This window comes from Diadema antillarum, unplaced genomic scaffold, assembly GCF_040938485.1.
Source record: "Diadema antillarum isolate AM-2024a unplaced genomic scaffold, OU_Dant_1.0 seq00000357_RagTag, whole genome shotgun sequence".
Lineage (NCBI taxonomy): Eukaryota > Metazoa > Echinodermata > Echinoidea > Diadematoida > Diadematidae > Diadema > Diadema antillarum.
The window spans coordinates 30,854-58,691 of NW_027271363.1; the positions used below are offsets into that span (position 1 = coordinate 30,854).

The 27,838-nt window shown below is 38.5% G+C and overlaps 1 protein-coding gene across 2 annotated transcripts; it reads left to right on the top strand.

The window, feature by feature from the left end:
• Window positions 1-1,634: 1,634 nt before the first annotated feature.
• Window positions 1,635-27,838, top strand: LOC139731112 (stathmin-like). 2 transcript variants are annotated; one of them, XM_071641991.1, is made up of 4 exons: window positions 1,635-1,911; window positions 19,922-20,079; window positions 24,311-24,502; window positions 27,660-27,838. In XM_071641991.1, exons 1-4 carry the CDS (start codon window positions 1,902-1,904, stop codon window positions 27,744-27,746), a joined length of 447 nt encoding a protein of 148 aa, XP_071498092.1. In that variant the 5' UTR covers window positions 1,635-1,901; the 3' UTR covers window positions 27,747-27,838. The 2 variants fall into 2 exon arrangements, with proteins under 2 accessions (XP_071498092.1, XP_071498093.1); XM_071641992.1 differs by having other exon boundaries at window positions 1,647-1,911; window positions 19,925-20,079.

Genomic DNA, 27,838 nt, shown 5'->3' on the forward strand with positions numbered 1-27,838 from the left:
GCCCTTATTGTGATACTATATACTTTAGCGGACATAGTCTTCACCATATTTTAGAGGGGCATGAAAGATTTCAGGTTAGTTTTTTGGCGTCAAACGTGAAGGAATATTTTTGAATACAATACCGAATTCGAGAGAGATTTTGATATTCTATATTCTTCTTTTCCATTTTCTTTTGATCATGAGCATATTTGCTAATGTTTTCTCTTTCAGTGGATATTAAAAGTGTCGAAAACTGAAAAGAAATACTCGTTCTACACGGATTTATTCATGACCATGTATCTGCTCATTACGTATGCAAGCACCGCTCAGCCGTGCATACGACTTGAATAAATACGTGCGTTTTCGCTCACGCTGCGGACTGACTGTGAATGGCTCATACTTTGTGAACCATGACTGAGATGGTTTATTCTGCCTTTTGCAATGTCCATGCTTGTCGATGGTTGTCTTTTTGTTGTATGTATTCAAAACAACGTAAGTAGACACTGACATCCAGTGACATGGTTTGCTATATGTGGGTTAATGTAAAAGGGGCCCCTCTGCCCCCCCCCCCCCCCCTTCAAAGAATGAAGGAAAGAATCAGATTGAAAGACGAGGACAGAAGAAGATGAAATGTGGTAGAAAGAAAGGAAGTGTGTGAAAGAGTCGATCTCTAAATTATGAAAAGAGTATTTTGCTACAACAATAGGTTTGATATCTGCAAGTAGGACATAAAGAAGTGTTTTCTCAAAAATCTGTGATGGAATGTTTTGTAAAGACATTGTCTCTGAAAGTCTGAATAGAGCCAGCAAGTTGCTATTTACTGCCAGTATTAAGGTCCTGAATCAATAATATTTTGCTACAATTCTGATGGATGGTTTGTTAACTGATCATGCTTGAATAGTGATGTAAAAAGATAATGGTATATTGGAGGAAAAAAAAAGAAAAACAATTTGTGGAGGAAGATCTATACTTACAATGTATGTCAGTTAAAACTACAGGGGAGGGAAAGAGAGAGAGGGAGAGAGAGAGAGAGAGAGAGAAAGAGATTCAGAGAGAGCAAGTCAACAGGAAAAGTATACTGTCCCTATACACAGAAATTGCTTTCAAAGAACACTAATTAAATGATTTTTCATGTTAATTGCATGGTGTGTAGTGTCTATGCAGAGAGCATCTCTGGTGGATACACTGATAGACCGTAAGACCTGCTTGACATTCAACTCTACACTGAGTGCCCCTCCTTAAACAAGCCCCACCCCCGTCGTGCAGTTTTTAGGTCTAATATGTGGCTAAGATTGGGGGGGGGGGGGGGGGGATTTAGGAGTCCAAAAGCAGTGTGTTGTTTCTTTTTCCCGTGATGAACTTGCCTTAAACTCTCTCTCTCACACACTACACAAATGGACACAAATGAAAAAAGACATAAAAAGCATTCATGAACATTACACACATGTGGCCCGTGGGTGCTGGCACAAAATTGCAAATCTCCGTTTCCCCGCGGTGACCACGACCACGCTGCCTCCTGAACGTAATCAGACATGCTGATGAGATGCGGGTGTCGTTATGACTCAGACTCGCCCCTCAGCTCTGCTCGCTCTCGCTCCTAATGTACGTGTACACTCCCTTTCTCCTCTCCCGTCTCCCATCTCTGTTCCTTCCGTTATCATTTGCAGATCACTTCGTTGAGCAGAAAAGGTGTTGGCTGCCACTGCCTCGTGCGAACCGCGGACGTCGGCGAGAGTTTTCTTGTGCCTTATTCTCTGATCCTCAATTGTTCCCTCGTTTGGCGTGACGGTGTGTCTCCCTACAGTCGCAGAAAAATACGTCTGCAATCGAGCCGTTTGGTGCAGTGAGGAAACTTCAGCGCGAGCACGATCTTGTAGCCCTAGAGACCAGCGCCCTTTTTTCCCTTGTAGATCAGCTTCAAGATGCCTTCAGGTAAGAAATTGGTAGTGGGTCATTGATTCTATTGGTTTGTAAAGAGCATCATATTTCATAGAGTGTGATGTGAAATACAAAAGCGTAGTGTAGCTTGTTTGTAGGATGTTTAATCTGTGTGCTAACCGCTTGTATTTCAATGTGATTTTTGTTATCGTATATGGGGGGGGGGGGTATTTCACTTTCCTTTGATTTTATGTCTGTCTACAGTGTATGAGTGTATTTTGTATGAGGTGCATGAGGTATCCTGTTTTACAGTTTTACAATGTATGTAATATGGAGTTTTGTGTGCACAATGCTGTGATTGCATCCAATTTGATAAAGCCAGATGACCTTGATTGTGCAGATGTGATAGTATGAAAATGCAAGGAAATTATATGAAGAAAAAAAAATTAGCATGCCCAACAAATGAACAGTATCAACATTGCAGGCAATTCATCGACCTAGAATTGATTGAAGTTGGCTAAAAATTGTTTCATAATGTATCTAGTCAAATTGCAGGTTTCACATTTGCTTACTGATGCCTTATAAAAAAAAGAAAAAATACAAAACTACACTATACAAACACTAAAAATGTTTAGATTAAAGTGGGCTGGATATTACCTTGACTTGTAGATAAAGGGCTAGGGCATGATCAACACTCATTACTAGGTTGTACTGCTCCCTGCAATGTGCAGTGTGCAGTTGATATTAAAGCCACACTTGGTTCTTGTAAGAAACCATCGCACTGTATAGAATATCAACCTTGATCATGTACCTGAATTGGAATGGATTTTCAATACATCGTGCTTGCAAAATACCCTTCATTTTTATTCTCATTTTCATCAAATCTTGTTTGAATGCTTAAGAATAATATGTCTTTCCATCCTTTAATAGATTTACAGTAGGTGAGGGAAGAGCACATGGTACACACAATGTTATGGCTGTGCAACTTCTAATTTTTCGTTTTTATATCAAAAATTGCAAAAACTGATACTGTACATTGTACAAGTGTACCTGTCTATCACTCATTGTGAACCTCTCCCCCCTTCATTTATAAGTGTGTTCATGATTGTAATTCCATGGATGTATGTCATTTCAAAGACCCCGCAAGCATTTTCAAGGTATCGGACTTTCGTTTCCAAACATGTATCAATGTGTGACGCTCCTGCGAGACGCAACTTTTAGGATTCTGACACGGGGGGCCCCTCGGGTGGCGAGGCGCAGTGAGTGTGCGTGAGAAACGGCGTGACTCATCACAATCCTCCGCCGCCATGAGACAGTGCTGACTCATGTTCATTTCACTGGACCCGCTGGAACCCGGGAATGACAATGTCTTGCACCTTTCCTGGATGTCTTCCACCAAAAAAAAAGAAGAAATTTGTCACATTTTTTTTGCCCATGAACAAGACAGCTTTGTGACGGGGAGGGAGATGATGGCTATCCAAAGCAGGGGGCAACTGAATAAAGAGAGTCGGAAGAGAAACTTGAGAAATATGCAATAAATAGAAATTTCGTTGCACAGAATGTGTTTATCTTAATCATAGCAAAGCTGCATTGTTGGAATTGTCTGAAAAAAAAAACAAACACTGAAGGAATTCAATAAACCCCTTCCATGCCAGGAACTTTTGACAGTGTGTACAAAGCCATGGGCTCTTTTGTGCAATTGGCACCCAGAGCACATAAAGGGTTAAAAGCAACATTCCTTTCAGTGCTATTTGACATCTCTGGAGCAGAGAGACAACAGCAAAAAAAAAAAAAAAAGAAGAAGAAAAAAAAAAGGCTTGTGGTGCTGATTAATACACATACGATGTACTCCACATCGTGTATTGCCATTAATATGGACCTCAAAAATGGAAACTGTATCATACTTAATCATCATTTCAATCTATAACTCATTCATGTGTGTGAAAGAGAAGGAGTTTTGCTCTGAATATCCCTTGAAAGTGACATCTGTCACAATCCATGCATGGGGGGACGTGGTAATTGAAAGAGATTCATCAGAGGCGTGCTACAAATGTATGTGGGTGCCCAAATTAATTTGACTGTGCAGTCATGGCTTCATTGATGCACAGTCAAGTTTTCACGAGGCATACTACCATGGAAACCCTTGTTTTGTTTCTCAGACGTGGAGCTGACCCAGGGATTTGCACTTTTTGTGGGCATACCAGTGGCCTTGTAGTTGATCTATAGATAGCCACTGCCTAATGGCAGTTCGGGAGATGAGCAGGGAGAGAGGGGAAGAGAGAGAGAGATTGTGTGTGTGTGTGTGTGTGTGTGTGTATCATGTGTGTGAAAGACATGAGCAAAGAGCTCAGCACAAAGGAAATGGGGGCGGGGCACTTTAACAGGCTTCTGTACAAGTACATGTGTGCATGCAACCTTGAAAGAAATGTGCAGCTAAAGGAGTGAAACAAAGGAGCAGGTGGTGGTGGGGGGGGGGGGGGGTCAGGGAGGGGAGAAGCTTTGTCCATTGAGATCTTTGAACGTGGACAAAGGGAGCGGATTATTCTACCATGTATTAGAAAGAGACAAGCAGTCAAACGCATAGGGGTATTAAAACGAGAAGACATCAGAGACTCCAACTCTCCCGTTTTCAACGGGAAATCTCCCGCCGAAAACCAATTTTTGCAAAATCTCCCGTTCTCCCGCTTGAGATTTAATTTCTCCTGCCCTGGCTCTGTGTCTCCCGTTGGAAAGGATTTCTTACTTATTGCTTTTGTATGTTGAAAAAAAAAGCCTTTAATAGCACCAGAGAGCATCAAGAACCCTAGGAACTTGGCGCTTCGCACACATCAACTTGGAGTCTCTCGTTTGCTAGAGGTTTCAGGCGGGAGAATCTCAAGATCAGAAGGTGCTTTGGGTTGGAATCTCTGAGACATAGACCTCCCAACCATACTGAATTTGGAGGAAAGGATCTGAATTTTGACCATTCCAAGCACTTGTTTCAACAGGAGTTTCCTATTTTTCTGGGTAAGTTTACTACGCACTCCTATGGGAACTGCTCTTTCTTTCCTACTTTTGAGCCAAATCATCCCTATTTTTCAGTCAGAAAGGTTGGGAGGTCTGATAGATAGAAACAATGTAGACAATGGTAGACAGGCATATCATATAACATACTCCCCCTCCCCCCCCCAAAAAAAAAAAAAACCAACAACAACATCAACAACAACAACAAAAACAACAACAACAAAACAAACAAAAAACAAGACAGAGACGCGGAGAGGGACTTGATGACCAAGAACAGCTAGAATGGATGTCAAGCTTACAATACATTTAAAGAAAGCACACAGTACAGTATATGATATTTTACTGCATATTACATGCCAAATATTTTATGAGGTTTTTATTTCCTCAAATTGTGCAAAATCCAATGCTAATCACAAATTTAAAGACATTTGAAACTGATCTGAATATGAATGTGATGTGCAGGTCTCATTTCTCTGTTCACTACTGTACCCTGCAATCACGAATTTAACCATTTGCAAAATTGTCGTGAAGTCCTGATTAGCACAAAATTAGATTCGCTTTAATTTATTGCATATATGGTTGAGAGAAAGCGGCTTTTTAAAACAGGATGACCTTGAGATAAAAAGACACAAGGGAGAAAACAAAAAAATGGTGGATAAATTATAACAAGATGTTTAAGATATTAATTGCAAGTACACCCCTGAGGATGTATGTATTTATAGCAGCATTGTTGTAAAGGATATGTTAGAATGTTATCAGGGGCTGGGTGTTGGGTGGGAGAGAGAGTGTTGTATATTGATATGACACTAAAATAAAAAGAAATTATAAAGATATTAAAAAGGAAGTGCCAGATAATTGAAGACCTGGGGGGCGTTTCATCAACGAGTTCGTCGGAGGTTTTCACCGACAAATTTGCTATCAGCCAATCAGACACACGGATTTACACTGACAACGGTTTAAAGCTAATGAAATCCTTGGTCTGATTGGCTGATAGCAAATTTGTCGGTGAAAACTCCGACGAACTCGTTGATGAAACGCCCCCCTGGGGACCGTTTCATGAAACTTTTTGTCGGTGATTTACACCTGACAACTGTTAAGAGCTACTGAAATCCTTGCGTCTGATTGGCTGATAGCAAATTTGTCGGTGAAAACCTCCGACGAACTCGTTGATGAAACGCCCCCCTGAATATAAGAATGACCCAAGTCCAATTTTTGGCCAATTCTGCTTGACATGGGAATTTGTAGCTTATGCATGGACTCATCTTGTGTATAAATGATAAATCCTAATTACCCCCAAAAGTGCCTGAAGTGAATGAGTGAAATCTTATATGAATGTAAGAATGACCCAAGTCCAGGACTTGGGTCATTTTTACATTCATATTATGGCGCCCTCTCTCATCGCTTCTCTCATCTCCGTAGCAGCCTATCCTGTATATGATTCAAAGAGCGACCCAAGTCCATATGATTCAAAGAACGACCCAAGTCCATCATACAAAATGGCCTCTCCACAATTAGTGTAAATTTTAATTGTCATAATGTTCTAATTTGTACACAAAACTGTATGTTGCCATCCCATCACAGTTAAATAGAATATTATTGGACAAATAAAAAAGATATGAAGTTTTTTTAAGTTTACTCGAAATGGCCTTCCATGGACTTGGGTCGTTCTTATATGATATTCAGATACTCAATTATTCTGAGTAATAGATATGAAGAGATCAATACAGAGATAAGTGAGAATGGAGATGGGGGGGGGGGATATTAAAGCAATAAAAGAGATATAGAGAGGAGAGATAAATGGAGAAAGAGATCTAGAGATATTTAATCTACCAGGCATCATATTCTCCTGGGCACTGCAAGCCACTTTTGATGTGAGACTTTCATTAGGGGTGTAAAAAAAAAAATGTGATTGCTGAAGGTAGTTGTTGTGTTGAGCCGGGGAAAGGAAATGAGTCAGCCAGTGAAGCGTAAATGAAATACGCGGCTTGCGGTTTCCCACCCCGCTATCTTTGGAAGATATGAACTCAGAAGTGACACTCGGGGCCCCCCACAAGAACAGTATTCTGAGAATTCACTTGCATTTCATTTTCATCTGATTTTCTATTCTTTTCATTCTTCTTTTATCCGTAGCCTCTGGGTATGTACAATGTACAATGCATGTGTGTCTGTGTGTGGTTGTACATGTGTGTAAATTATGTGTGTGTTCAGTACGCATACAGTGTATCTCGATGTGTATGCATGCATTGTACATCATGACAGTGATTGGTGCAATTTGACGCGAGGTGTCTCAAAGTGGTAGAATGTCACTGATATGAACTGATATCAACTTGAAATCCATTTACATTGTAACTTGATACCCACGGGGAATGGTCTGTGTAGGACGAAGTCCTCTGAGATTTGAGAATCCTGCGGAGAACAGGTTACACTGCGTGGGCTCCACACGATTCATGGAAGATGAGGCCTCTTGTAATATTACTATTTCAGAGCTGCTCATGCAGAGTACCAAGATGGAAGCATGTGGACAAAAGTTCTTAACCCATTGAGGACGGGCTGATTTTGCTACGACACACATTTCCCGTAGACACTTGCCCGAGTATACTCGGGACTCGTCTTCAATGGGTTAAAGGCACATGTTGCAGGGCTCCCCTTATGTCCATCTAGCCTAATCCGTATCTATGACATTTGATACAGCACAACAACAACAATAATGATAATAGCAACAACAAATTAAGCTTTTATTCCTCAGCTGACCTCCACCCCTTTAGTGAAGAGCTACCACCTTGTACACTGTATTTGTATTGCTGCATACCCACAAAATGATAAGTACTTAAAATTCTTATTCCTTTTACCATACAATGTACATTTTTCTTGTGAAGGAATGGACTCCAAAGTAATGGAATGAGTATTTCTGACCCAACAGAATTCAGACTACTAAAGTATCTGCTGACTAATGTAGTGACAAAATTTATTTCCCCTCTAAATCGCTTTTTCTTGCAGTGCCTGTGTGTGACACATGAGTCACTGGTGGTGTCATACCAACGTTTGTTGTCTTCTTTTAGTTCTGTTTATGCCCGCCGCATTATTCACCGATGACTAAATCGAAAAGTAATTTGAGCGATTTGGCAGGAATTACATCAAGGTTCACAGCAGCACATTATAGATCAACCACAAGGACTTCTTGCCACTACTGTAGTTAAATTCTAATGTAGAAGGTCACTCGAAATCAGTCAATGAAAACAACACCTCAGGCATTCGCATAGGGAAAAAAAGTGGAAGAGCAGGGACATATGGCATACTGATAAAGAAGAGAAGTCAGTGTACAATTTCATTTGACATTTTCTGGTTGAGGTATTGTCTTGTATGGATTTTTAAGTATTTCTGTTTGAAGAGATACATGTACATCCAGATTAAACTATTCAGTGGCAAAGTAAAATGAGGACATTGTTTGCAAACATTCGCAATCATAATCTAATTAAACAAAATAAAAGAAAACATCACTATACACCCACCAAAACATATAGTAAACATACAGTTTTGTACTACATGGCTAACCTTTGTTTGACATTCAGCTCTAGACAGGTTTGGTGTGTGTGTGTGGGGGGGGGGGGGGGACATTTTTTTCTTTTCCATTTCATTTTCTGCAGGGTGTAGCAGTTACATACATTATATACATCATTGGAATTACAACAAACGACTTTTCTTTTTTTAATTTGATAGTGTAGTGTTTGGTCCTAAGCAAAAATTTCCATTGGTGTGGTATGAGATTTTGTTTTTCAGAATGTCCAAAGCTTTTGTAGTACAAATGTACAATGTAGGTGTTGACTGGTGCAAGTCCTGACCTTTCTGTACTAATCTTTAATTAATCAAGCAATGTTGTTCTTTCATAATGAGCAGGGTCCCATAGTAGCTGTGGGCAGAAGCAATATACACTGTATAGAGACTAAACAGTTGGCATGCAATGGTTCAGAAAAACTACCATTACTTTAGATAGAAATCAAAATTAAATTTGAACTGTAAGATTCTGCCAGAAGAATAGAATTATGTGAATGAAAGCTTTGATAATAAATTATGCAGCAACATGAAAATGTATGGAAAAATATCGTCTAAAACAAAATCAAGCATAAATGGCTACAAATCATGATACGCAGTGACTCGCTGCAGTTTTTCCGCTGCAGCTTTTCTGCAAGTGCTCTTGAGAGCACCGGGTACACCCGGAGACGTCAGCGGCTGGCTCATTCATTTGCATTTTTGCTAGACAGCCGACTCTCGAGAATGACTTTCTTGGCGGAAGAAATGATGTGGGGGGCCAGAGAAAAAACGAGGGGGCGCTGGATGTTCCTCGTGCATTGCGCAGTGTTTCAAGTTTGCCATTCAGTTGATGCGTGAATGGAAGTGAGAGAGAGAGAAATGAGAGAGAGAGGGAGATATGATGCCATTTAAATCGGATCCAGTAGCTGACCTTTGACTGTAAAAAAGGGAGGAGCAGAGAACATCTGAAGGTGTTGCTGCAGAATGCTGCCAATGGCGGGGTCTGTGATCTCCTGACATTGATAGTACGTGCGATAAAGGCTGGGAACATTTTATGAAATTGTAATGAGTGCTGGACTAGCCTTCAAAGCGTCAACTTTATTATAAGATTGACGCAAATAGTTTATACTACTACAAAGTACAAATTGTATGCACACCTTTGCCGAACATGCAATGGATACTGAAATGAAACTACATTGTATCTGTGTAGTATTATTTCAGTAGATGCATGTAATATTCTCATAACACTGGGAAAAAAAGGATCATTTTTGGTCACACTTTGAGATGTCATAAATGCAAGTGTTTGTAATATCTTTGCAGTGTTAGTAAATATATTGAAATGCTGTCATAAATGCAAGGGTTTGTATACCTTTGCAGTTAGTGAATATTGAAATACTACAATTTCCATTGTCCTCATTGAAGAAACAGAAATAAATCAGAAACTGTTTGAAATTGTCAAGGTTATCATACCTCAGAAATTATATTAAACTTTTGTACATGTATTACTCACAATCTCTTTCCATGTGACATTTCTGTCAGTGCCAACCTCTTCACTCTGAAAGAAACTATATTTAAAATTTCACGCTGTTCTTGGAAATTTATTTGCAAAGTGCTATCTAACCTGTTCTCACTGAAAGAAACTAAATTTCATGATGTTCTTGATTTATTTGCAAAGTGCAATCAATGTAGTATTTAGCTCGATGGGCAAAAGAATCACATATGTATGCTTTCCCCACCTTACCCTAATACAATTTGTACTTACATATTTGTGGGTAATTCCATGAAGTTGGGGCAGTGTCCATGTAGCATCATGATACACTGTATTTAAAAAATACATTTCAACATAACTCAATATTAATTATGCTATACATTCATTGTTTGTAGGCTTTACATTTGCATTGAGGCCACATATTTTCCTGGAAATTTTGTGCCATTCAGACTCAATTTTGATGAAGTTATTAAACAATATATAACAGTGTCCTGTAGCATCGTGACGTGTCCATGTACATGTAGCATCGTGATATTTTAAAATTTGGTCCTAAGAGACAAATTATGGCAATTAGCTTAACCAAAATTTGATGCAATACAATGTATAATGCATATTTACAAGATATAAATGAGATATAAATATCTCAAATTTCCTGTACACAGTTTTAATTTTTAAAGAAAATTACAAAATGTATTACGATGCTATGCGGTGTCCTTTTTTGTGACATTTGGTGGACACCGCGTCATCAAAATTGTGTCTGAATGGCACAAAATTTCCAGGAAAATGTATGGTCTCAATACAAATGTAAAGCCTATGATGTATAGCATAATTAGTATTGAGTTATAAAATGCTTAAAATGTCACGCTTTGTGCCCCAACTTCACGGAATTACCCTTGTACAACTATACACACATTGTTTTTTTTTCATACCCAGGGTTATGCAACATGATGCACACAGAAACGTGTACGCTCACACACTACAATGTATAAAAGCAAGCAACTTGCATATCAAGCAAACTGTGGGCGGGGCTCATACAACCATTTTGTTTTTATGGTTAGCCCTGCATGTTTTAGGTGCATATAGGGTAAATGTTGATGTTTTTTTTTTCTTTTTCTACTTGCTCATTTAATATGGAAAAAAACAAGAATGGTTAAAAAGGAAAACTATTCTCCATTGAATTTTTTTTTGGGGTGGTGTTCTGACATTTAAAGTGCTGGGTTTAAATGTTTAAAGGGCACATACGTGTATTTTTTAAGTGCATGCCGTCCCTCTCTATATACTCTTGGGAAATCAGCTTCATTGCATTTTATTCACATTACGTTAGATGTGCCTACACTACCCCTTCTTTAGATTCTTGAACCCCTCCCCCTTCCTTTTGCCCTGACCTTCCAATGAACCCATTCTACTCGTGCCTTCCACACCTGCGACTTCAAAATGTTCATTATTCAGAGTGGATTTGTGTGTGTGGGGGGAGGGGGGGGGGGGGAGGTGGTTGGGAAGTGGTTGTTTACGAGTAAAGATGTAGAGTGGTTTTGACGCTGCTGAGGATTTTAGAAGCTTTTTTTTTCACATTTTTAATTCATGGCATGGAAGCTGAGTGGTTTTACTCAAAGAAGTAATTTTAGCAGGATTTCTGCCGGAATGTAATTTTCTTTTGTAAGTGTGTCATAATGGTAGATTGATTTTGACACTTCAATAATCATTCATAATATGATTTTTCTGGGGGTTTTTTTGCCACGTTATTTAAATTGCTGATATAAATGTTAGGAGAGAGGGATACTTTGATAGATCAGGAAGCTTTCAAGAGTATGCATGATATACGGTTGTGTTTTCATTTTATTATCATTTTCATAAATGCTGCAAGGGAAATTAACTATGTTATTGTGTGGTATTACTGACATTGATAGTGGACAGTGTACACAAAGAATTTCTGAATGAAGTGAAGTCTTTACTTATCTGCAGTGTAACACCCTCATTGTATATCTAAACCAATCTCTTGCAGCTGGATTTTCAGATCTGGGCCCTGTTTTGTCAAAAGATTTATTATATCGATTGTAAATTCCCTTTAGTACCACGCAAGCTGCCATAGACGTTAGGGTAGGATTCAACTATATAATTAGTTATAACTCTTCATGAAACAGGGCCCTGGTATTGCCTTCAGTAGTAGCCAAAGAGCAAAAAGAAGCCCCAAATAAAAAGCAATCTTCGAGTTGCAGACTAAAAACCAGATCCAAAAACAAGTGATGTCAGTGAACTTTATATTTTGAATAGACCTGTGATTACTTTGCTTAAAATTGATTCATACAGCATCTATTGATACAACCTTGCACGGAGTCCAGAGTCAATCTTGTGGCTCATCAATTAACTAGTAAATCATAGGACAACATCATGAAGATTAAAGCATGCAATGTATCAATGAAGTCAGTAGCACATTGCCCTGACCTGTGAATGAACCTTCCGTGAGCTGGTCTCTCTACTTTCGTGGCCAAGCCACTGTCTCTCCTCTTTCCTCATGTAAATTTGTGCTCTATGGTGAACTCCATTGATAATGCTTTTGAAATATGCTGCCTGGACTGTAACCCATACATTATGCGGTCATGGAATGACTTGACACTCTTCTACAGTATTTTAGTATACCCATGCAAAATTAATGCTTGGGATGGTGCACCACTGAAAAGTATTGAGGCAAGGTTTTGAACTTTGTTTGTTTGTGGTTTTATGTGCTGAGCTGTGTTTTGCTGTTTTTTTTTTCTTTTTTTTCTTTCAACCAATTGCTTTAGATAGAGGGACTTGATAAATGCCATAGTCTTGACCAAAAAGGCTTGTAGACCAACAAGGGTGCGCAGTCCAAAATGGAGGCGACGTGATCCCTTTGTCATATGGATGGATATCGCCCGTTGTCATGGGTGCTTGTTTTGCCTGGATACTGTGCAGTTATTGAACACTAGATGGCAGTACACATTAGTTCCTTTCTCTCTATGTCAAATACATGGTTACCTGAGTTACATTTAAGATTGATATTGCTATGTTGGTATTATATTTGAAGATTTCACAGTGCTGAAATAATCTACAATGTAGTCTATGTTTCAGTCACAGTTTTGTTATTATATTTGCTTAGTCTGTCTTCCTCTTTTAATCGCCCTTAAAGGTCATGTCTCTGTGCTTTTACTCCAAATTTTTAAAGGGCAGTATATCAATAATTTCAATGTCTCTAGGCAAGCTGTGTAGATAGTAGGTGTAGCTAGGATGAAACTTTGAACTTTGGCAATTATGCAGTAGTTTGATGACAATTTTGAAGGCTATTCAGAAAGGGATGAAAAATATCTTGTCTTCATACAAAGCGCACACAGTGACATTTTGGATAAAATTGCTGTAAATCACACAGTCCTACAGTAGGCTACAATTTGTACTTCTATTAATTCAATATGTTTTTTTACTCACATATAGTATCTTAACACTACAATTGCTATGCACTACAAAGCAATGGTTTCCCATATATTGCACTGTGTTCATGCTCCAATCCAGCGCCCCCTACGAAAAAAAAGAAGAAGTAAAGATAGTTCCAAGAAAAGACTCAATGTGTAGAGAATGTGTGTTAAAACTGTTGGTTATCAAAACGATGACAGTGCAGTTTAGCAAAACTGATTTAATGAAAAAGAAAAGAAAAGAAGAAGAAACTGTATATTACAATACAGAGAGAGGTCAAAGGAATAGAAGGTTACAATGACACGAACAATCCTCATGTTTTGATTTGTTTTGTTTTTTGTCCTGGAAGTGGTCTTTTAATACTTTTAATTGCAAAATCTGCCCACACACAAGCTCAAACCTAGACTTGTCATGTAAGCATATCGTAATAACAGTACACAAATGACTGCATAACGTGTACAAATTTGTATGTCACTTGTCACTCAAACACACATTACTTAAAGGGACATTCCAGACAATTTTCATAATTTCGCATCATGTAGTACATAAATCGACAACTCCATTGTGGAATTTATTGTGGTTCTTGAGAAGAGAAATAATAGTTTAAAAAACCTTAAACAAATTACACTGAACAAGGATGATGACATAGGAGGTTCACATATTTCAGAAATGTAGCAGTGTAATTCCATTACAATACCGCTTGCTTGCGAGTTCACAGGTGTATAATCTATGCATGCCTTCTTCTTTTGTTCTGCTTCCTTGAGCCCCAACTCGTGCATTCTTATGGTGACTCTGCCATGTCATCATCCTTGTTCATTGCAATTTGTTCTAAATTTTGAAAATATTCTTATTCTTCAACCCAATTATCACAAATTCTGAAACTCTGTCCTCGGTATAACTAATTTATAGTTGTTCAAATGTAAAAATCTGAAAATCATGTGGAGGTCTCCTTTAATATAAAATGCATAATTTACAAAGTGTGTGCACAAACAAGTGGATTCACACAGATGATCTCGTGACTGTAAAAACAATATCACCCTTTTGCACTGTTGTATTGCAGTGACATACAAGTACTTGGGGTTGGGAAAGTGCGAGTTTTTAGAGTTGGCATGATGTATGATACCCATGCTGAGACGATTAATTTGCTTTCTTCATAGTATCCTATTGTGCAGTATTTTTGCACTAGGGGCGTACCTCTCTTTAATCTTTCTTAAAATAAAAGAAATTTACAAAATGAAAGGGAGCTCGTGCAGACTGTCAAAAAGCCCTTGATAGTCTACAAATGTATTGTGACTCCATGCAAATTTGTATCAAAATCTTGCCACAGTGTCACATACTGTTTGAGACATCCGTCAGCTGTAGACTTTACGCTATTGTGCATCTGTGTATACTTTTACATAGATCACACACGTGAAACGTCTAATATCGAGACAGACGTTTTACGACAAACAGAGTCTGCTGGCCACACCTCAGAGATACTGTAGGCCGAATGCAAATCCGAGCGTTGTCAAGCCCATTATGCAAATTAATTGTGGAAGGGAAGGGCCCTAATCTAACAAAGTGTACACTTTTTCTTTTTCTTGTGACAAGTATTGCATAACGTATAATGAGCCAGTGGACACTAATTTTCTCGGCATTGATTGGTTGTTGCACACGCAGTTCATCAATGAACAACCCTTGCATTGATTTCTACTATCCTTTTGATTGGGAGGGTGCAATGAAAGGTGTACAAAATGTACATGGAGTCTTGTGTGCAGGAGATACACAGGTTGTGCTGTAATGTTGACTGGGTGTTTTGCAGGGTGTTTTGTGTGCACCTGTTCTTGTCTCTGAAAGAGTTATATTCTGTGTTTATAAAGGTAGCATTGCAGCACATATTGAGTGCAAAATGTGAGAGAAAGCTATGAATGCTGAGAAATTGCCGTATGCAAAGGCTGGCACTCATTTGGATGCTATGACCCTCGATATTGCTTGAACAGAAACAATTTCAGATTTTGCGTCAGGACTCACTTGATTGTGAAAACCAAGTTTCTCACAGAAGTCATTCACATTACCTTCTTACATTGTACGCAGGTCTACAAAAAGTAGATCATACAACATGTACATCATCATTATGCTAATGTTCATAGAATAATATCTAGGTCTTCTGTGCCATGGATAGCCTCAATTATTTCATCAGTTAACTGGGCTGATTTAGATAACACAAAACAGGAAGCAATTGTAGGAATAATGAAATGGTGAGTCAATAAGTTTGTACATTACTATTTAGATAAACATGGTACATGTACACAGGTTGATATTTGTACATTGTAGGTTTTCTATACTGTGCAAACCAAAATGGCTTAAATTCTATCTTTATTTTTATACTTTTGGGGTACTCTAAAGCTGGAAGGCAGCATAAATTTATAATCTCACTTTGTACTTCAGTTCAACTGTATGTGTGGACACACCGTATAAAAGATACAATACATCATGTGTACTATTAAATAGTGTCTTCAGAGTATCATCTTCTAATGGATTTGAATGTGTATGGGTGTACCTGACTTTTCAATTTGGTCAAAAAAACAAACAAAAAACAAACAGAAGGTGCATGATATGTGGTATTGTTGCTGATAAGTTTTTTTTAATTCAACAGTTAGGAATGGATCAAAATTTTGGCTGAAACAAAGCCATGAGATTATAAACCTCCAGTGCTGACTATTCAGTATAGACCCGTGGTCTATGACAAGGCCATTTTGTACCGGTACTGACGAGAAACACAATCTAGATATTCTGACACCTTTATACACTCTGCCAAAGTGTTCAATTCTTAATGAAGTAGCGCAGACTGCACCTTTAGGTATGCGTATAAATTTTTCATGGCACAGAGCTGACAACTCTGTTGTATGCGTGGTATTACCATGGTACATAGAAGAGGGGTTGTGCATCTGTAGTTCCGTTATCATTTTCCAAGTTGTTTTAGCCCCCACCCCCCGCGGAGTTTCTTTTTATGACATGTCAGCAGGAAACCACACCGGTGCTAGTGCTCTGCACATAAAACAGTAATGCTGGATGCAATGAATAATCAAAACTAGAAGCAAGTTCGAATGAACATTGCTGAAGGTGTTCCAGTGCCACCCATTCTGAATATTCCAAACGTGTGTACGACTTTGTAACACTCTTGAATGTATTTAAGATACGAGTTGTACAGTCTAGGAGATACAACACTGTATGGGGACCAGGGCCCCATTTCATAAAGAGTTGATTTGATGACAACTCTTTGCTGGAATGACGATTGTCATGGTAACAAAAAGAATCCAGCTTCCTGATTGGCAGTTTGCTGTGGAAAGTTGTCATTCCAGCAAGAGTTGTCATCCTAACATCTTTTATGATATTTGCAAGCTCAGTCATGTGTTCAAATTCACCATTGTAGGTTTCATCATTGAGTCAGTGTTTCTCACAGCTGTTGTTTATTGTGTAGTCTTGATGTGCCAGACAATTCTAAACAACATGTGTTTGTGTGTGTGTGTGTATTTGTTTGTCTGTGTGTGTGTGTGCTTCCCTCATGTAGAATTTTGATATTCCACTCTCATTGGCAAAGTCTGTACATCACACACATGTTAATACCATATCTGGTAATTATAGAGTGCATTAAATGTGGCACTACTGATAGTGTATCACGTGTATAGATCTGTAGAAATTTGTGGACATACAATTGCACATGATCGTATTAAAAGTAGTGTTATTGTGATAAAGGAGAACCAAAAAGAGGGAGAAATTATATAAAAGCAGAGGTTCTGACTGAAGGCTACACGCACAACCTTCTACTGTCTGCTTCCGAGCGATTTGTGATGACAAGATATTAGCCACTCACTCTCTTTGCCATTAGGGAGTGTCTGGGTACCGTCGACACAGTGTCGGATCGACAATCACCCCTAACGATCCCTAGATTTCTCGAGGCCCTTCGCTTTTCGGCGCTGCGTCATGTTTCTCATTGAGTCTCGTCCAATTTTCCAAAAGCTTATCTCCCCACACGGTGCCATAGGATTCTCAATTTGCAGGCGCTGCTTAGGACAACCTTCCCCAATAGTGTCACAAGAAATATGAGACTTTATAACCTCTCTCTCTCTCTCTCTCTCTCTTTCTTTCTCACTCCTTTTTATTTCCAGCATTGGGCACTTTTCATAGATTGTGGCTGCCTTTTGGAAGGATTTGTGTGATAGAGATCGAATTAACATAATTGATGGCCTTTGCTGATTTTTGAAGATACTGAAATGATAAGACTGCCTGCAAATTTGCTGGTGTCTGACATTTATATCTGAGAAAGCTCTTTTTTTTGTGAAGAAAAGATGTTCTAATTATTAAATCTCTTGGGTCTTTTCCTTTGTGTATGAATTCCTTAATTGTTGAATACTTGTCAAGGCGACAAAAGACTTGATAGCTCGATATTTTTTTTTTCTAGCTACAGTAAAAGAGTTTTATTTTTTGCTTTTTCTACATTGTAGGTATCAATAATCTAATTTCCAATTCATAAGAATTAACGTCTTAAAAAGAATTTGACCCTCATAGAAATCCTTCGATTTTGCATTCGTAAGTTTATACTAGAATAGTTTAAAGGGGAAGGCTAGTAACTGATCAGTGGGAATCAGTGGAAATGCTGGGAGATGATTGTTCCAATTCTTATGGGATTCATTCAAGAGTTCATTGTATATCTATTGTGTGAAAATGATTTGCTTCAGAATGGTCTTATGTTCAAGTAATGTGCAGTTTAATGCTTCCAGGTTAGCGTCCCTGGTCAGTGACGGAGCATTAATCTGCACATTACTTGAATATAAGATCGTTCTGAAGCAAATCATTTTCACACAACAATACATATACAATGAACTCTTGAATGAATCCCATAAGGATTGGAACAATCATCTCCCAGCATTTCCACTGATTCCCACTGATCAGTTACTAGTCTTCCCCTTTAATACTTATCAAACATATCGTTTCTTCTTAATAGTGTAAAATATCATGTTTAATCATAAATGTGTGATCTTTTATAATGTTAGTGGTACATACTGTACACGTACAATTAACTGTATTTATAATTCAGAATCCCACTCTTGCAGTCATTAAAGTTGCCACATGTGAATCATGAAAGGAATTCATCAATCATTACCTTTCATTCTTTACAGACATGTACCGTTACCATGGCAACAAGTACGGGCTAAGGTCACCGTTGCCTGGTCATTGTGTTTAACACTAACACATTCTTTCTGCACCTCACTCTAAAGTGGCTATCAGACACTACAAGTACAGTAGTACATTTTATATACTATACAGGTGTATGTGTTATATGTAACAATTACATACTGCTGAAAGAGGTATTTTCATGATGTCTTTGTTTTTTTTTTCAGTGGTATCTCAACATACTTTTTTGTTTTTGTTTTTCTTTGTTTTTCTTTGGATTTTTTTCGGGGGGGGGGGGGGGGGGGTAGCGATTTTATTGCTTGGCACTAATTTGAATCAAGCAATACTTTTTCAATATATCTGTCATCAAAAAGAAACCACATGTATCTGACTAGAAAAGGGTGACGGAAAAAACAACAACACTCAAACAACCCTTAAAGTATCCATTTTGCCATGCCTCATCAAAGGGCCTACTAGTACACTCTAGCAATATTACAGTGGAAGGGTGATACTGAAGAGGTACAGAATTCAAGGAATATAATAAACTTTCTCTTTCTAGGCAGAAGGAATATTAGATTAAGCAAAAAATGCAAAGAAAAGAAAAGATCGACTAGAGTAGACCTTGTCACACTGTCTTCATATCTTATGAAGATAGCAATAACTGTTCTAAATCCCTTCATACGCCAAATGCCTTACATGTCTTATTTGTCAGTTTTCACCTTTAGAAGGGACTGTAGACAATTGATGAACTGTATTATCTTTGTGGTTTCAGCCCAGATGTTTGTTGGATAGTTAGGAGAACAGAATCATATCATATGTCATATCCATCCTTTGTTTTTCCTCTTTTCTTAAACTTTCTGTCATTCTCAAAGATTTTTATGATACATATTTCATACTATATCCATTAGAGCACCTAAAGATTACTGTATTTGTTTATTCTGTTTGGATGCTGAACTGTCTGATTTAGAGCTGCCATTCTGAAATTATACAAATGATATACATTGCAGTGGGTTTGTTCATTTCCCGTAAAGAAAAAAATCCTTTTAATGTAATGACATGATTTATCTCACCTTGAAATCAGATGAACTGTATCCATCCGTTATGTGGACTATTTCTATATTCAGGTGCTCATTGAACAGTTACCTTCGTTAATAGAATGTCAATTACAAGTGTCGGCATGATTAAAATGATCCAGAGACGTCAATTAATCTGAGTGTAGTGTTAGATACAGCATTTTTCTTCAAAGCCCAGACTAAAGTCATGTTTTTCTGCCAAACTGTAATATGTGCGTGGATGCACTGTAACGCATTTATACCAGTAGTGCATGTAGTAGAGTAGCTATGCATTTTATTTCATAATATGATTTATACAGAGATTTTATAATAGTCTTGTGACTGTTTTCCAGTCTTTAATAAAGACAACAGTCATCTGTATTCTTGCTATGTATGAAATTGTTTTCCAAAGCAGAATTAAAGACCTCCGGTGGTGTCTCCTTTGAACTGAACCTGGATGACAAGGAGCCCGACCCAAACAAGTGCCCCCTGTCTCCACCCAAGAGCAAGAGCACCACGTCGTTAGACGAGATCAACGCTAAGCTCCAGGAGGCTGAAAGGAGGAGAAGGGTGAGGAAAGTCGTGCTGAACATGGTGTCACACAACTTTTTTTTTTTAAACCACTTGCCTGGTCGGTCAAGCAGATTTTCAAATTTGCTGGGAAACACTTGCCCCGAATATTAATTTTACTTGCCCAAAAAGGAATTCCAAAAATATTAAGAAATACTTACTGTTATAATTAGAAAATCATGTCTAAGTCAAGGGCTTAATAAAACAATATCATTTGAATGAACAGTGCTCTCACATTGGTTCGCACACTTACAAGTACAATGGAGTATTCAACAAACATGGTCCGACCAAGTGTTGCTGTTGCATTGCTTTTGGGTTCTTCATGTAAGTGTCGGGAAATTGCTAAAATAAAATATTAACTTAAAGTATGCTGCATCACTAAACTGTCATTATCTTTGGGCTTCTGTATGGTTGACTTTGTGAGTTTGTTAGGGGGAATAAGTGAAGAAATGGTGGCTTCAAAACTTTTTTGCTTGCCGAATTCATGCAAGCATTTGTTCTCCTTGTTCAAAAACACTTGCCCAAATTTGATTGTCTCTTGCCCCTGGCAATCGGGCAAGTGCTTATGTAGCACCCTGCTGAAGTGGGATACCTTTCACAGATCTCGCAGCATGACAAATTTAGCATCTTAAGGAATGGATGTGTGGAGAAAGTATATGTGTGTGATTATTTTTTTTTTTCACTCAGCTGTGACACTTGCATTTGAATGGGTGTGTCTAGCCTAGGTATGAGAGGGCAGGTTTTCAAGGGAAGCTGATATGATGCAGTGCAGGCAGCTTGGCAAATTTAAAGTATAAAAAGTCAGTCAGCATAGAGAGGGATAAAATAAGATTTTAAGATAAGAGAGAGAGAGAGGAAAATATGGGTATGTATACAGTGCACTCCCGTTATAACGAACACGGTTATAACGAAATATCGGTTGGTAAACAACAAAGTAAAAATTCAGCCTGCAAAATTATCTGGTTCTTTATTGTTTATTTGTTCTGATAAAGAAATTTCAATATAATGAAAGAAAATTGCCGGTCCTGAGGACTTCGTTATAACGGGAGTCCACTGTATAATAGCTAAAAGAATCACTGCAATCAAACAAATAAACTATTAGGATAGATCTTTAAAGGAAGTATAGGACTGAGCCAGAGTCAAGAGATGTAAAATGCAAAAAGCCTTGGTTACTTCGGCCTATTATGAAGACATAATATTATGAAGGGTCATTAAAGGTACATGTAGTGTTTACCATTGGGAGCAGTGATTTAAAGAATGTTTGAGTTATCACATTTGATGCATATTCTGTAGGTCAGTTGTGTCACAAAACATCCTACCATATAAAAATTTTGCGAGGAAGCCTAAAATTCAAGGAGATATCACTATTTTTCTCACTAAACCATGACTGTAGACAGTTTGAGTGTAGAAACAATTTTATTTTAACTATTGTTCCGGTTTTCTGTATTTAACAATACTTAACATTGATTTTAATGATTAAAATCTTTACATTTGTTGTTTCTATCCCTAACTCAAATTTTGGAACTATTTTGCAGCACGAATGCCGGGTTTTTGTTTCGTCTGCAAATGGTAAATTACGCCTTTAAGGAATAAACTGCCGTTCTGCCATGAAAAATGACTAGGAGAGGAGAAAGGGAAATTGATGCACACATGTTACCAAATACGAAAAATTTTTAGGGCGTGTCAAAACATGACACTACAGTATTTACAATACAAGGAAACGGGGAATTCAAAATTTAGATTCTCATGCCCAAGTACATGCAGATGTCGAAGGGTTATAACAGGCTTTCAAGGAGTACCAGATAGTCTTATATCAAAATACCAAAAATGCCTGTTTGATATGCCAACTGTATACACAGACCCACTAATAAGATCTGTGATTGGGATATTTGATGGCATAACGTAAAGCAAGAAATTTTTGTGGGCATGACATTTTCGTGAATTTCGTGAGGAGCCAAGATTCGCATGACAAATTTCATGCCACGAATGTCCCTTGTTTTAAACAGTAAACTCCATGCTTACGCATGCAGGTTGTAAACCACCCATGATCCATCACTTTCTACGAGTGACTGCAGGCAGTTGCCACGGTATTAGCCAGGATTTTTGCGAAGTCAAGGTAATATCACGCACTCCCTCTCCCCTTAGATACCCCTAAGTGGCCTTCCTGGTTGACTATTCACGTATATTCCATCTGCTTTTACGACAGTAGTGATCAGCGTTGCACAGCGCCGTGACAGCAGGGGACTGGTGGCCCCTAGGGATTGCCAGCATTTGGATTCGAATGTTAATGAAGCCTGCTCTATTGGGGGGGGGGGGGGGGGGGGGTGTACTGTATTGTACCTATTAAAATCTGTCTGCTATGCAGATTTCATTGTGTAATATACAGTACAGGGATAGATGTGCCTTGAATGTCTGTGTGATAAATATTTGTGTAGAATGGTGTTGTGTGCAATGGAGTCGCTGTACAATGGTGTATGATGAATTGCAAACTTGGCAGTATGCTACAATTCAAACATCTTATATCATGTAGGGGCAGTGTCAGGCATTCAACTGTAGCTTTGATATTTATTCTCAAATAGAATAATTGTTTGTATTATATTATTTGTGGATCCTGCAGTGATTTTTGTTTATGCGTGACATTTACCGCAACAACATTTCCAGGATCTGCCCAAAATAGTTCTTGCTTGATTATCCTTTATTTCCCCTATGACATCAAACCCGTTCACAATAACCTGTTTGGCCTTTTCCCTTTCCATGCTAGAAGCTTTCTTTTTTTGTTGTTGTTGAGGTACCTATAAAAGTTGTTTACCGAGTGCTTAATACATCTTGATATCCTGTTTTGTTATTTTCAGGCTTTTGTGATGGTGAAGTGGATATCTCACATATATCGGAGAATGCAAAACTGAAGCAGTACTTCATTTTATTGGCTTCATCTACCTGTGAATGAATGTCAAAATGTTTTAATTTCCTAGCCCGGAAACCTTCCCACCACGCCCAGTCTCCTCGATAGAGCTCAAAACTGATGATTAATTGAAACATGATGAAGATGTACCTCTGCTGTCACAATGCTGCCTTTACAACTTGTCGCATTTTGGTCTGTCCATGTTACGCGTGTTCACCACTAAGTCTAGAAATGGTATAAAACACAATGTCCAATAGAATTTTACAGCTGTTATTATCTTCTCTCATCAAAATTAAGCCATTCAATTAACAACAAAGTTTCAATGAGCATTCATAATTTGACCTTCATATGTTAGCACATAGATTTCTGTCCTGTGTTACACGCGCTCACCCAAAATTTCATATTTTGTCATAAATTTTAATCGATTGCTGGTTTGAAGCAATTTTGGGGCAAAGTTATCTCTCATTAAAGTGTTCTTCAAGATCAGATTGTATTTGGGGTTACTGCACATTGGAAACAGAAAATAAAGAGACATCCCTGAAAAGTAACCTTTTACTGTGGAAATGCCCAAATGTGTTTCAGTTCTCATATGTGACCGTGCACCTCAAAACGAACATAAAGTCCCTTACATTGATTTGTGTGAGGACTGAAAATAAGTGAAATGGGTCAACCTAGCCGAACTTGACTTTTTCATGTTTTCTGAAAGAGCGGGTCTTCTTTTACATTATGCTAAAATTTGGTATCATAAAACGGGCAGGAAAGTGTGTTTTTTTTAGCAGTTTATCTCGAACGTTTTTGGTAGAATAGTGTGATTAGGTGAGTCTTTAAGAAGGTTCCCTTTTTCATTTCTGAAAAAAAACCTTGTCCACACTCTTCACTTTCAACTCTAATATCTCTTGAAAGGATAGTGCTACTGCTTTAAAAGTTGGCATTAATTATGGACCGAATGTGTTAATGAGGCATGTTTAATTTCAGTTTAATCTGATAATCCCTTCATTGTTGTTACTCTGGTGGTTTACTTCCTGCTTTTTTGTCCCATTCGTCGCACAGCCAGCACGGTTTGGTAAAGATTAAAGCGCTTGAATAGACACTGTACTTCAGAGCCTCTTTTCTCAGTTCACACTTTTCCTGAGTTTGTGCTTTCTTTCCAATATTTAGATAGCTTTTATAGGAGAGTCCATTTGATTTGAGTTATACATCATTTCAAAGCTTAAAGTCTGCTCTTTCAGAATATGGTCTTAACTAAGAATTCATGTCTGGCAACTTTTTGTTTGTTTTGAGGTGCAGGGTCACAAATGTCCTCTCCTTCCTTTCATTCCTTCTCTTCAGTCCGTCGAGACTCAGATGCTGGAGCAGCTCGCCAAGGAGAATGCCCGCATCATCGAGGCCCAGGCCAAGGTCGCTGAGAAGAACACCGTCTTCAAGACGGAGACTGAGAAGCAGCTGACGGAGAAGATGAGTAAGGTGGAGGTAAAGCTGCAAGCCAACAAGGAGGCCCTCAAGTCCAAGTTCCAAGAGAAGGTGGGTCGAAAATGAGGGAGGGGTTGCACACGAGTTCCCCCTTAGGAAGAAAGAGGAGGTTCCTTTTTTTTTTCGTGTTCTTATACCCACACTAAAAAAAAAAGTTTTAAATGGGTAGAAGTCAGCATATGGTTGGCTAATCTGTCTGTTGCGGATCAAACTACTTCTCCAGTTTTCCAGCAATTCAAAGGAAATTTTGCAAGCATGTTCAACTCTGTGTAAAGTTTTGCAAGACATATTTGTCAGCAGTGACAAAAAGAAAGTTGCCATGGCAACAACATACTAGTTACTCTGTATTATTCTTGGCAGTGTATCACAGTACAGAAATGTAGGGTAGGGGTATTTCTGTCTTTTTTTCCCCTTGTCCCTTTTTAGTAATTGCAGCTGGTACATATCAGTTAGAACTGCTTTAAATAGTAAAGCCGAAGTGAAATTACATTTGTCTAGCAAAACATGTGATACTGCTGTACTCTTTTTATAGAGCAAGTGTACTGTAATGTTAATTTGGAAATTTGGTGAAAGCAAAGAATAATGCACAATATCAAGATGGCATTTTCCATGAGATACAATTGTACCACACATCATTATCACCAAACTATTATTGACAAAGCCGTTCTGCGCAAAATTTTCACCAAGCATTTTAACAGAAGTGATGTAGATCTAATCTCCCTTTTTTTTCTTTGGCGGGGGGGTCTTTTTACATTTTCCCTCACTGTCCTGATTCGTCAGGATGGTGATTGAATACTCATGTAAATCTCTATTAAACGGAACCCTATCCCTCCACAATGTCTCGTAGATAGTATTAAAGCCTTGACCCAAAATGTGTCAGCTTAACAACTTCCGACTTGTGTCCGCAATAGAGATTCGACGTGGCATTTCTGCCTATCTCAATCGTAATCGTACACTGTGTGCTTTTTAGCCTGCGGCAATAATTCTCGATTTGGCCATGAATAAATTACACTTCGTTCAAGCCCTTCCATTTTCCCATCCTGAAATTGAGTTCTGCATGTCGGCTTTTCAGGCTATCCGTCACTCTTGGGGACAAGTGACCCAGCGAGCATTGCCTCGCTTGAATCAATCAGTTGTTGTCATCGAGTAAGCCGACCTCACCCTTGCAAAGAAATTTGACTTGGGGTACGCCAAGATTTCATGCGGGTAGAGCAAAAAAACAGCACACATTCGCACACAACTTCACACGGGCATGCGGACACATACACACAACGTGCGTGATAAACAATGTATACTACAGCTCTTTTCTTTGGGCAAAACGTCTTGGTATACTTAAAAAAAAAACATGCTTTCTGATGCTAGGGAATTTTCAGGTCAAAAAAATAGCTTTCCTCCAAACCCATTCAATTCACCAATACTCATACACCTCCCAACCATTCTGAATTTGGAGGAAAGAATCTGAAATTTGACCATTCCTAGCTCTTGTTTCGATAGAAGTTTCCTATTTTTCTTGATAATTTTGCTACACTCTCCTATGGGAACTGCTCTTTCTTTCCTACTTTTGAGCCAAATCATCCCTATTTTTCAGTCAGAAAGGTTGGGAGGTCTACTCATAAAATACAGTGCCGTCCTATTTTAACGAACATGGTGTGACAAACCTCTCGTTACAAGTCAGTAAAAACTTCAGGTCCACAAATTAATGTCTTCGTAACGTTATATACTTTGTCGTTCAGCTATAATACATTTCAATATAATGAAAGAAATCTGCCAGTCCCAACGACTTTGTCATAACTTGAGCGACATGTACATGAATCTGTAGATTGTCTGAATTACATACCTTTGGTAAATAACCAGAAAAAAAAAACCACGCCAATTAATCAAATGTGTAGTCCTTGCAATATTTGACTCAACTATACAACTGTGTAGTTCATATCTACCTGCACTCCATTCTCTTTTAAAGGGTGTGTATAGTTCTGGTTGAGGTGATGATTTAGCTGTTAACATTTTGCAAGATATTCAGAATTCACTCCATGAGATATCAAGGAGAATGCAATTCGAAGGGGTATCAAAAGTTTATTTGTGACCCGCTACAACAAAATGATCCTAAAGTCGGGCGAGGTCGATTATTTGAAAATTGCACGATATAATCCCCTAATCTTTCTGCTTTAGATTGATATATAACACATTTTATAAAAATAATCGGCTGCGGAGATATCGATGTTTAAAAGAGAGCATGTCGAGACGTCTGGAAAATCACTGTTTCGAAAAAAGTGCCCTAAAAGTCTTCCTTTCGACGCAATCGCGATCAACGGACACGCAAGTCAGTTTTCACCTCTGGACAATAGAAGGTAAGCCCTAGTAACCCCCGAAGAGTTCATTCAAGCACATCAGCGTCGGCGGTCTCCTCACCAACCAATCAGTGACCAGGATGTGAGAAGCGGCTGAGCATAGCGCACCCCACCCACACGCACCAGTCGACTGGGCAGTGCGCGAGCTTCACGCTTCGGTTAGCAGCAAGCAGCAAACTGACCAATGAGATCACTCTGGTCGTTGTTAGGGGCGGAACCTATCTGTGGCGCTCAATCCAAATTTTCGAACCAGTTTCTGCTTCGTTGAAACGCCAAAAAACATGGCTCAGAAAAACGCTATTTTTTGGTCTTTCCTTTGATCATTTTGCTTCAAAATTTCGACAGATGATAGAAGACATGTTAGACTCCAATAATATATCAAAATCAGAAAATTGTAAGTTTTGACCAATTTTAATGCTCTGACTTCAAACTCGATTTTCACGGCTTCGACCGTGCGCGACTTTAGGACCTTTTTGTTGTAGCGGGTTACATTTGATGAAAATCGGTTTTAAAATGGCTGAGATATCCAAAAACAAGGCGAAACAAAGAGATCCTAATAAAAGGTGTGGCCTGTCGCTTTTTACTATTATCATTTTTGGGGGATGTCTCAGCCATTTGAAAACAAATTTTCATCAATAAACGTTGAATCGTTCTTAAAAGTACATGCTCTTTCATATTTCATAAGAGGTTTCTCATTATCTCACTTAGAAATGTTCAAAGCACAAATCCCCACCTCAACCAGTACTGTACAGTCCCTTTAATACTCGCTCTTCATTCTAGTGTGTTTGAATTCAGGCATTTAACTCTATCTCTCTCTTTCTTCCTCTCTCTATCTATCTTTCTCTCTCTCTCCCTTTCAGAATAATCACATCAAACAGGTCCAGGAGCGTAAAAAGGTGATGGGGGATAACGGCGACGCCCAGAGTCCGACAGAGGAGAAACAATGAGATCATTCTGCCATCCAACAAAGTACCATAAATCAACATGGCCAGAAGAATCATTCTAAAGAAATACTTGATGAGAAGAGTAAAAAAAAAAA